The sequence below is a fragment of the Sceloporus undulatus genome, chromosome 7 (genome assembly GCF_019175285.1).
Source record: "Sceloporus undulatus isolate JIND9_A2432 ecotype Alabama chromosome 7, SceUnd_v1.1, whole genome shotgun sequence".
Lineage (NCBI taxonomy): Eukaryota > Metazoa > Chordata > Lepidosauria > Squamata > Phrynosomatidae > Sceloporus > Sceloporus undulatus.
Window position 1 is genome coordinate 7,020,991 of NC_056528.1, and position 12,133 is coordinate 7,033,123.

At 44.7% G+C, this 12,133-nt stretch overlaps 1 protein-coding gene across 4 annotated transcripts in view; it reads right to left on the reverse strand.

Annotated features, from left to right (window-relative positions):
- Window positions 1–275: 275 nt before the first annotated feature.
- Window positions 276–12,133, reverse strand: part of PRDM16 (PR/SET domain 16) — a 228,737-nt gene continuing 216,879 nt past the window's right edge. For 3 of the 4 annotated variants that reach the window (XM_042478732.1, XM_042478731.1, XM_042478735.1), the window contains 4 exons: window positions 11,480–11,654; window positions 7,430–7,660; window positions 5,065–5,239; window positions 276–2,045 (listed from right to left, as the gene is read on the reverse strand). In XM_042478732.1, coding sequence (XP_042334666.1) covers window positions 1,911–2,045; window positions 5,065–5,239; window positions 7,430–7,660; window positions 11,480–11,654 — 716 coding nt within the window. In that variant the 3' untranslated portion in view covers window positions 276–1,910. The remainder of the gene's footprint in view (window positions 2,046–5,064; window positions 5,240–7,429; window positions 7,661–11,479; window positions 11,655–12,133) is intronic. The other variant, XM_042478734.1, reaches the window with a different exon arrangement.

A 12,133-nucleotide genomic window follows, 5' to 3' on the forward strand; every position in this document is an offset into this window, starting at 1 on the left:
AAGTGTAACTAAGGCTGGACGCACAACAACATTCGCCACAAGGACCCAGCATTATTATTTCTGTGTCTAAGGACTCGGTCTGAATAATGTTTGAAAACATTGGCGTTGGTGTCGGGGTGGTGACTCAGAACCAAAAATATGAACCTAAATTAAAGTAGGAACTAGTAACCCAACCCAACTGAACCCAACCCAACTGAACTCAACCCAACTGAACTCAACCCAACTGAACCCAACCCAACCCAACTGAACCCAACCCAACTGAACTCAACCTGATAGAACCCAACCCAACTGAACTCAACCCAACTCAACCCAACCCAACTCAACCCTCAACCACTTCTTGATATTATTTGCATAAATATGTCCTTGCTTGTCAATCAGAATCTAAATGTTGGAATATAGAAAAGAGCACACCTTGGTTTCTAAAAAGTGGGCTGGAGTAATAAGGTTGAGGGTATGATGGGATCAATGTTGACCACTCCCTTTTATTGTGTATGGAACGTGAGCTCCTCAGACATTGGGCTTGTGGTTTAACATTGCTGGTGTTAGGCCAGTGGCTTAATGCCCAGTGGGTTTCGGCTGAAAATGCCTTTCTATAAGAGGGGCCAACAGTCCATTGGTGAAGGCGAACCGTGGAGCATTTTCCTTAGCAAGCATTTGTGGTGGACACTCTTACTTTGGGTTTAGATCTTCCAGTGGTAAGCCAGTCTTCAGTGAGTAGACCCAATTCGCGGATACCTGCTAACACTAACATTCAAGGCAGATGGGAAGACTCTTTCTCAGGCAAAGCATCTGAGCAAAGTAATAGGATTTTGTTTTTAAATAAGACTTGTAATGTTTCTTGGGTTGCGGAGATAAGTAAGGCTCTGTACATCCGTAATTGGTGGCCATTCACTGGAAGAGATGAGTTTCCTTCTCTCTCTTTCCCTCTTTGTCTTTTCCCATGGAAACGTTTCTGCTTTGAGCTATATGGCAACCATTACGGACCACTGCTATGCCCTATGGACAACCATTATCCTATCCACGCAGGACAGAGGAAATACCATGTATTCTGTTCATCTTAAAAATATATATATATATGTCATTTTTTCATCATAAAGACAATGGGCGGATGGGATAACGGACCACAAAAGAAGTCGTCTACCAAGACGGAGGTGGACCTCTCAGCTTAAGAGTATGCTGTTGCTCTCACTAAGAGAAGTGACAACAGACATTCAAAGGCTGATGGCCTTGGGTTTATAGGGTTACACATATAGGATTTTTTAAAGAAAGAAATAAATTTGAACTATCAGGATTTTGCCCCGATACATTTAGAGATTGTTGCTCACAGCAAAGCCTCTTTTGGAAGGGTTCACACTATAAATGTACACGGACCTCAGGGCACAGAATTTGACACTTGTTTTAAAAGGAGAGGGGAAACAAAGCAGTAGAAAGTCAACAGTGTTCTAATCTCAGTGGAACTCCAGTGACTTCATTAGAATAAGACCTGGCCTAGAAAGTCTTCTCCTTTAGCAGAACTTGATATGAGGATCCAAAGGACTTCAAGATTAGTTAAGTTTTACAAGTCGGTTCTTGCTGGCTCAGCAACGTGGTCCGTGACGCGAGAGGGGACAGTATTTCCATTTGCGGACGACAAATGCACCTGATATTTTCCCACGCAGGGAGCAAATTTCACTCCTGGTTATGTGCCATGCATCGGAGACGGCAGGGTCTGGAGGCTGCTGGGTGGTGTGGTGTGTCCGACGTTTGACAAAATGGGAAATGAGTCATCGGCGAAGGGTTTCTCCTCCTGGTTGGCAAGCCCCCAAGGGCTTTTCCATCAGTCTTTCGCTTGCCAGGATTTCTGAGAGCCCCCGGATGGCACCTCGGCCTCTTTGCTGGGATAATTCTGGCCAGGTGCCTCCTCGGACCTCTCAGAGATGACCGATGGAGTTGAAGCCTCCCGGCTCGGAAGCCGCTCCTGCCATGTTCAACCAAGCATCCAGAGAGTTCTGGGAGGAAGGATGGAGCGGAGTGTTCTCAGAGAGGGACAACATCATTGCATAAGCCTATGACGAAAGAAAACACAGCAAGAGAAAGAAAGCATCAATACAGGCCAGTCTGATCCTTAACGGCTGCGAGAATCCCAAGATGTAATGCCTCCCCCTTCACTTCAAGTGAGGATTGCGAAGGAATACATCTTGCGAGGCACTCTCCATTTAACATATAGGGGCGAGGAAATACCAGCAGTTTACCCCATGTTAGGTGTTAAGATGGTTCACTTCACATGTATTTACCGAACCATTATGCCTCAGGCTCAAGCACTCTTTCTCCTCGACATCTATGATTGGTTTGCACATGCACAAATGGTGGCTTGTGCATGCCAGCATGCTCCAAACTAGACTAATAAACCACCATTGGAAGTGGGCCTCAAGGCTAACTCCTGGAATCAGAGGAAAAGGAGGAATGGATGAACTTGGGTACATAGTGGGCACGCACAATGCCCATAGATAGCAGTAAGCCATGGTTAGGGATTACATCTGAATTGGTTCAGCCTTCTCACACTCCAGGGCCAATGTGCTGAGCATAGGGCGGACAATATGGGGATTATTTCATCCAGAGATAGCAATTTTTTCCTACATCTGTAGGCTCCCTTCAGCATAACAAAGGCCAAGATGGACCAACAAGAAATATAGATTGTACTGGTTGAGTGTCCTTTATCCGGAATCCCAATATCCAAAATATTCCAAAGTCTGTCTACATGGATGGCTTAGATAGTGATGCATGTGCTTTCTGATGGTTGGATGTAAACTCACTTTGTTTCATGCATGCCATTATTACAACTATTGTATATGAAGGTGCACTGTTGTTCTTGTTGCGTGCTTTCAAGTTGTCTCTGACTTATGGCGGAACCTAACATGAACCTATCATGGGGTTTTCTTGGCAAGGTTTGTTCAGAGGAGGTTTGCCATGGCCTTCCGCTGAAACTGAGAACATATGACTTGTCTAAGGTCACCCAGTGGGTTTTATGGCTGAGCTAGGAATCGAACCCTGGTCTCCAGAGTCATAGCCCAAGTCTCAAACCACTACGCTAAGCTGCTATATGGAGCAAAAACTGTTTAGACTTGTGTCCCATCCCCAAGATAACTCATTACATATACGAGAATACTGCAAGATCTGAAAAACTCTGAAATCCAAAACACTCCTGTTCCCAAGCATTTCAGATAAGGGAGACTCAACCTGTAGTACACTATCAGTAGTGTACTGACAATTGGATCTGGACATCAGCTGGGAATTCAGGTTGCATTAAATAGAGCGTAGTCCCTTTCTAGTACAGAAAAACTCATTTCTAGCTGGGGTTGGTCATCGTGGAATATGGAGAGAGAGAATGGGAAGTTTCCTCAATTGAGAAAAGAGCAGAATTGGCTTCAGAGTGAATAGAACAAAGTACACTGAGCTTTGGGAGTGAAATCGGAAGTATGTCTAATTGTTTATTCTGCTGGGTTATGTATTGATTATTATATTGTGCTATGTATTTTTATTTCTTTTATTGTAACCCCCTTCGATCCGTAGGGAGAGGTGGGCTAAAATTATTATTATTATTATTATTATTATTATTATTATTATTATTATTATTATTATTGAAAAAGGACACTGACATTGCAGAAACAGCAACAGACAGCACGACATCTATAAATCATTAGTACAGTTTCAGCTTATTAGTTCGACAAAAGACAAGAGGCATGCATGGAAACAAGAAAGGACCCCTCGCTCTTGCTCTTGAGCCCCAAAGAAGGTGGAAACCAACTTCCCCCATGAAGGAAACTTACAGGGACATCTATGCTCTATGGCAGTGATGGCGATCCTTTTAGAGACCGAGTGCCCAAACAGTAACTCCAAACCCACTTATTTATTGCAAAGTGCCGTGTCCCTCTGGCTTTCTAGTAACAAACTCTGTGCTGGGGCAACAGCACATGTGCCCACAGAGAGGGCTCTGAGTGCCACCTCTGGCACGCGTGCCATAGGTTTGTCATCACTGCTCTATGGGTTGCTACCACTTTCTGAAGGGTTAGATACTGACACTTTAGACAGTGGCATCTTACCAGAAAAATCTCGGTACTGTTGTTATCTGGGAAAATTTCCCCTGACCTCCATCCCCCAGAATTCCTTCTCACCAGGGTCTGAGTGGAGAGCCATAGCAGATATACAAGTATAAAAGCCAATAAACGCTTTAATGTGTGATGCTGACTTGCATCCGCACTGCAGGAATAATGCAGTTTGATGTTGCTTTGACTTCCATGGCTTAATGCTATGGGATTGTGGAAATAATGGCAGGGAACGGTGGTCATCAGAGTTTACGGATTAGCTTTTCTTCCGATATAAAGTCAAGAGAGGAGAAAGAGGCCTAGGCTGCAGAAATAATGCAATAGCTTTGCACGCTATTTAGCCTTCAGAGAGCTCTGGCGCCACAACAAACTATGAATCCCAGGATTCCACAGCATGGAGCCGTGGCAGTTAAAGTGGCGTCAAAGTGCATTATTCCTGCAGTGCAGATGCAATCCAGCATCACACGTCTGACCTCAAGCCTATATTGGCCCTCCGCTCAGGCCCTGGCGAGAAAGAAGTCAAACTGCATTATCTCTATAGTTGTTTGTGGGTTTCTTGGGCAATGTGGTCATATTCTGGAAGAGTTTATTCCTTCCTCCAGGTCTCTGAAGACACCAGCCACAGATGCTGGTGAAACGCCAGGCATAAACTCTTCTAGAACATGAGTGCATTGTCTGAAAAAGCCACAAAAAACTATGGATGCCAGCCATGAAAGCCTTCGACTTCACATTGCATTATTTCTGCAGCCCACATTTCCTTCTCATCTCTTGAGTTTATAGAGGAAGAGAAGCCAATCCGTAAACTTGGTGACCACCATCCCCTGCAAATATTCCGATGACCAACACCCTGCAATGAATATTTTCTAGTTGCCAGGCCATCTCTCTCCTCAAACCCCAGCTCAACACAGACAGAAACCAAATGGGGTTAACCCCGCTGTAGCACTAGAGGAGAAACTAAGGAAAAGTCCCAACAGATACCTACCTGATTTTTAGCCTGCCTGTATAGAGTTTGTTTTATTGCCTCAGAGTCTAAGGTGGAATTATACACATCTTTAACTTCCAAAGCTTCCTCGGAGGCCTTGCGGAGATCCAGCCCCTTCCCAAAATGCGGCATCTGCTCCAAATCTAACAAGCCGGCTTCGTCCTCCTCAATACACCTGTACCAATGACCAGGAGGGGAGGGGAAGGGTTGACCTGTTAGAGCATCTGACCGTTCACCGTTGGCGAAAGGCGAGGGCGACCCAAGGCAAGGGGCGGACATGCACACACCGACCACAGAGCTGCCCAAAACGAGACATGCAGGACGTTGGAAAAGGAAGAACCACATTGACAGACAGGAGGACAGATAAAGAAGGGTGCATAAGACACAAGGAACAAAAAACAGCACAAGGAGGGCTTGGTTGCATGAGTCTGGATCCCTGGTGCATTTGCTGAAGCTCGCTGCTGCTGGCATTTGTATGTTGCGCTTCTTGGCTCAGGGACCATCAACAGGAGACTTGGGGCTGAATCCTATCTTAGGCCCAGTTGGGTGCCTTCAAGTAATTTCCAACTTACGGTGACCCTAAAACAAACCTATCATGGAGTTTCTTGGCCAGATTTGTTTAGATGAGGTTTGCCATTGACTCCTTCCCCCAAGGTTGAGACGGAGTGGCTTGCCCAAGGTCACCCACTGGGTTTTATGGTCAAACTGGGAATTGAACCCTGGTCTCCAGAGCTGTAGTCCAACACTCAGACCACTACATCACACTGGCCCTTAGATAGATCCTCTGAAAACGAATGAGGTCTGGTAATCCTGAGTTACGTCAGTCCCACTGAGGTCTTCTCTAGATGGGATGGGAGATGTAAAGTATACCTAGATCCAGTACAGACTGGTGCAAAGTGCCGGCCTGGGGCTGATTTTAGGGCTTCGTAGGGCTGGGTGTCCATATGCGCCCAGCCCTACTAGCGCCACCCATGCACCATCTTACACCATATAGGGTGTGTGACAATGACTCATGGGTGTCCTCATGCCCAAATAGTGCTCACCAGAAGTTGTGGTGTCAGGGCGCAGAAGTGCTATTATGGCACTCCTAAAAAGAAGCCGCTCCAGGCAGCTTCTTTTTAGGGAGCAATTCGGTGCCATGCCGTGCAGTTGGCGCGGCACCAACAAGGGGTAAAGATGGGCGGCATGGAGCCACCCTTCTGTATCCCCCCTTACAAATGGTCTTGGCCTCATTGAGAAAGGGTGTCTCAAAATATCAAGACCCACCATGGAAAACAATGGAACAGACCAAAAAACTGGAAGACGTATTCACAGTAGAACAATGAAAGGAGACAAAGTGCAATATTCTGGTCCAAAAACATTTGTTTCTTAAAAGGTCCAACTGTGAAGAGGTAAGTCCAAATTACTTACCTCCTTCTGTTTTTGCAAGTATCAAATCAAGTACTCCTTGGTTTATAAAACTGATGATATGCACACATTGTTTTACATTTCTTGTGATGTCCTGAAGGGACTAGTTTGGCTGGAGGAGCTAGGGAGCGATGGGATGCTATCATGTGAAATATCATGGCTAGCTATCGGTCGCCTGGGACAGAAACAGCCTGGATCTCAAGGGAAGTTACTTTTTCCGTGGCCAAAGGAGTTGAAATTTGATTGCCTGGATTTCACGACTCTTTGTCTCCCAAAGCTTGCATGGCCAAAGAGGAGAAATGGCGTCTGCCTACATTCTTCAAGACCATCTTAACTAAGAATGACATAACAACATCTTGACAAAATGTAGGCCTGTGACTGTGGTTTGTGGTCATCCCCCTCCCTTCCTGATTTTTTAATACCTTTGTCTGATGAAGAAGCCAGAGGAGCTTTGAAAGCTTGCATGGTGTCTGGATACTTGTGGGTTTTTCAGACTATGTGGCCATGTTCTAGAAGAGTTTACTCCTGACCTTTTGGCAGCATCTGTGGCTGACATCCTCAGAGAATGCTGGCACAGAAGACAGTTGGGTACAGTATATATATACACCCAGCTCTCTTCCATGCCAGCATTCTCTCTGGTGAAACGTCAGGAACAAACTCTCCTAGAACATGGCCACATAGCCCGAAAATCCCACAAAAACTATAGATGGCAGACATAAAAGCCTTTGCCTTCGCATTGCATGATGTCCTTTGTGCATTTTCAGTTTCCCCAATAAAGGTATTGCTCCTTTGTTTGGAGCGTTGCATTTTGCTGCCTTGTCAATACAGCTACCCATGGGTCTGTTTTCTGGTATTAATGTTACGCTATGCCAAGTGCATGCTTCATGGTCACCCCAGGATTCATCCGCAAAGGGGTGGGAAAAGCAGGCGTCTCACTGGCAAGGACTGCCCTACTCACCGTCGGGTGCGATCAAAACTCATAGTGAGAGATGTGGCCTCCTCCTCTTCCTCCTCTTCATACCCTCCTTGCGGCTCCGTTGTGGGCGACCCCGTCTCGTCCTGCGACTTCCCCGTCAGGCTGTCGTCGTCTTCCTCTTCCAGTTCTTCCTCTTCCTCATCCCCCTCTTCCACTTTGTCGTTGGCCAGGCCATGGCACTGGGAGCCGCCATCAGGATTTGGGATTTCAGGCCTGCAGGGAATGATCAGAGAGGATTAGTAGATCGGATGACAAATGGAAAGCATGGTTTAATGTCCTCTTGGAGCTCACATCCATTGGCATTGCTTCCCTTCCTTTGGGTTACCATTGTTCGTAATGACGAAAGGCTGCAAAACTGGGAAAGGAAAACAAAAAACAGCACATAAGGAGAACATGCCAGAGGCTTGTAATATTGTGGCACGGTATAGGAAAGCAAAAGAGACTAGATACCCTGTTTCCCCGAAAATAAGGCATACCCATAAAATAAGCCGTTGCAGGATTTGTAAGCATTTGCGTAATATAAGCATTTGCGCGGAAGGGAGCAAAAAGATTGGGGCCAACGGTCCTAAAGGAAATGGAGTCGCAAGAAATTCAGGATGGAATTCCGGGTTTGGAGAGTTATGAAGATGTTCCAGAAGAAGACGACTTCACGCTATTTGAATCAATGTAGATGGTTGCACCATACTTAATAAAAATAAGACATCCCCTGAAAATAAGCCATACATGAAAAATAAATATAAGACAGTGTCTTATTTTCGGGGAAATACAGTACTCTATAGGCACCAGATCCCACTGGATCCTCGAAACTAAGTAGGGTCAGCCCTGGTTATTACTGAATACAAACCTCCTAGAACCATCAGTCCAGATTTCCTTTCTGTCAGTACCGGCCTTCTTATAATTAGCCTTATAATTAGAATTAGAATTAATTTTAATATATATAGGTAATAAAATGCCGATCATGCTTCTTTTCCATTACCCCGCAGGTGCGAAACATCGCTGCCAGGGCAGTTAAGATATTGGCAGCCACATGTTGTCCTTCCCTCCTGTTTTCTTTCCCCAAAGGAGGCTATTTTCCTTTAATTTTCTCCATATTTCTTTCTTTTTAAAGCTTAAATTGCACTAGGATAACTCAGGAATTGTGTTAAAAAGTAGAAATAAGATTAAAATTAATGAATCTGGTAGGGCACAGGCTCAGTATTGCAGAAGAAAATGCAATGGCAGAAACAGCCCCGATTGCGCTCTTGTGGTGAAGCCTCTCCGAAACGGTTGTTTCAATTTTTATGAACTGATGCGATTGCAGCAAGAATGGGGTTCATGCAATAATGTCCTTAGAGAAGGACTAAAGGAAATAGTGCTCGATGAGCTGCAGAAGTCTGTTGTGGAAGCCAGGTACATATGAACCTGAATAGCATCACTCATTTCCCAACTTTAAATGCTTGGCTGCCCATAGAGCCCAGTGCTGACAGCTTGCCATGGGTAATTCAGATGATATCTTTTGCCGCAGGCGCTCCAGAATCCAGGAACAACATCGTTCCAGACAGAAAATAAGCACTGACCCCTCCCAAGGGCCATCAGTAATGCCTTGGTTAGCGTCTGACTGGAGCACCACTTGGCGCATGGAATTCCTGGTGCAAAAGCATAAATAAAATAAGAGACTAAAATGCCCACACGTTCACATTACGCGGCATTTGGAAGCATCAGGACAGCCAAAACCTAATTGCAACTGGCACTGCGCACTTGGGCGCTGGCCGTGCACAATGTTAAAAGGGGGCCCTATTTATTTCTTTCCGCAGTTCTTTGGCAGATTAAATATCCATCGCAGGCAGGGAAACGCACCCGGTTCCTGCAAACCCTGCATCTTGTCACATAGTCTAAACAAGCTATAAGAGACTTCTCTCTCTCTCTGTGCGTTTTCAATGCTCGCAAAATGCGATTCTCCCATAGGATCAATTATGCCAGTCAGCTGAAGGATTGCCCCTTCAGTTTCTTCTACATGCGCATATGTGTATATAACAAAATTAAAATTGTTCGAATGGACAAGTTGGCAATGTTGACTGAAGAGAAAGCTTTGATTAATTTTAAGAATGATTGGGAGTTGTTTATTAATTATTTGAAGTTAAATTGAGGATATGAATCAAATGCAGGTTTTCTTAAACAGAGTTTGCATAGCCAGCCCTCTGTATCCGTGGATTCTTTATCCAGGGATTCAAGCATCCACGGCTTGAAAATATTCAATATATATACATATATAAACATTCCCAAAAGCAAACCTTGATTTTGCCATTTTATATAAGGACAACATTTTACTCCAAGTGGTGTGACAATGGCACTCCATGTCTGCCACCATGGTGCATCCCTTCCAGATGTTGCACCATTCACTTTCCTCAGTTAGGAGCCACATTCTGTCCTGTATAATTCTAGTCTAGTTAATGTACATCCATACATATGCTGACAAGGGGACAGAAGCAAAATCATGCCCATTCATGCCATGTGACTGCCTGAGAAATGGAACTGCAGCGGATGGACCTAGCGCACAAAGGCAGTCTTGGAAGAACAAATGATATGGAGAGCCTATTGATAGGTTTTGCACGTCAACGAAAAGGGACACTCCAGTAATGGATGGAATGCAAAGCAGCAACTGGACAGACATGACATGCCCTGGTCAGGCCTCATCTAGAATACTGTGTCCAGTTCTGGGCACCACAATTCAAAAAGGATGTTGAGAAACTGGAGCGTCTCCAAAGGAGGGTGACTAAAATGGTGAAGGGTCTGGAAACCATTAAGCCCTATGAGGAACAACTGAGGGAGCTGGGGATGTTTAGCCTGGAGAAGAGAAGGCTCAGAGGTGATAGGAAAGCTCTGTTTAAATACTTGAAGGGATGCCATGTTGAGGAGGGAGCAAGCTTGTTTTCTGCTGCTCCAGAGAACAGGACTTGGAGCAATGGATGCAAGGTACAGAAAAAGAGATTCCACCTCAATATTAGGAGGAACTTCCTGACAGTAAAGGCTGTTTGACAGTGGAACACATTCCTTCCTTGGAGTGTATTGGAATCTCCTTCCTTAGAGGTTTTTAAATAGAGGATGGCCATTTGTCAGGGTGCTTTGATTGAAAGTTCCTGCATGGCAGAATGGGGTTGGACTGGATGGCCTTTGGGATCTCTTCCAACTCTATGATTCTGTGACATTGTGTGATAAGTACTGATCAAAGACACTTTTATCCGGTTAAAATTCTGCTTTTCTAGCCTTGTGTGATGAAGTCCACTGGCACTAAAACTGTGTATAGCTACATCCAGTGCAGTACTAGGCATACCATCAGCCCTCTTTATCCACGGATTTTTTTATCCATGGATTCAAGCATCCATGGCTTGAACATATTCCCCCCCCCCAAAAAAAAATTATAAATTCCAAATAGCAAACCTTGATTTTCCATTTTGTACGAGGGACATCTTTGTGCTCTGCCATTATATTTAATAGGACTCGAGCACCCATGGATTTTGTTATCCACGGAAGGTCCTGGAACCAAACCCCAGCGGATAACAAGGACCCACTGCATTTACTTGAATGCAATGCCCGCTGTGTTCAGTTGGACTTGCATGCACATGAGCACAGGATTAAAATGCAAAGATGTCTTTCCCCCAGCTAAAATCCCACTTTTTTAGCTTGTGTGATAAAGTCCGTTGTCCATTGGGGATATAGGGTCTTGGCCAGTTTTATTAAAGAATACCCTTAAGAATACAAAGGTGGGCAACTGCCCCATCCCCAAATAGCAAGATGTTAGGTGTTGTGCATAAATGTTACTTGCAAATAATAATAATAATAATAATAATAATAATAATAATAATAATTTGTTTTATTTATATACCGCTATTCCAAAGATCATAGCGGTGAACAGCAAGTAAGCTAGTAAGCTAATTATGAAGTTACGGCTCCCATTATGTTACTTAAACCCTGCCGCTGCCCATATATTCTTCCTTCAGCTCCTTTGCTATACCACCCCAGTTTCCAGATCCGGTGTCCATCCCACTTGCATACCTTTTATCTGCTAAAGCCGCCGATTGGTTCATCTCGCTATTTGCAATAAAGTTTCTGATTTCCGAGAAATAGGAGTCTTCTTTCTCATCTAAAAGTGCATGGTTGTCTGGTTCGGAGATCGGCGAGGAGGCATTGTTCCCCAGGTGGTTCGTGATGACGCCGGTGTGCTGGCTCACTGGGGTAATGGGGGAAAGGAGAATAAGGGCACATTAGTGGCGGCGGCGGCGGGGAACCTTCATGCCAAGCAGAGCTACCTTGCTGTTCCAGAAAGTACAGAAAGGATTCAAACCGCTCAGAGAGATATTATCATCATTACGCCGTCTAATAGCAAATTCAGCTGGCTGAATGCTGGCAGGACTGGCGTCTAAATGGGATGTAAAAGGGATGTATTATCATGCTGGAGCCAGCATGGTATTGTGGTTTCTGTATTGGGATAAGACAATGAGAGATCAGGGTTCAAATTCCCGACCGGCCATGGAAATTCACTCAGTGACCTTAGGCAAAATCATACCCTCTCAGCCTCAGTGGCAGCAAGGACAAACCCCTCTGAACTTAAATTTGATGTATATTATTACTCATCCTAATATGTGATAACCCTTGTTTGAGGGATGTCCCTGCTGTTTTTCATCACTGTTTTATAGTCTCAATCTTAAC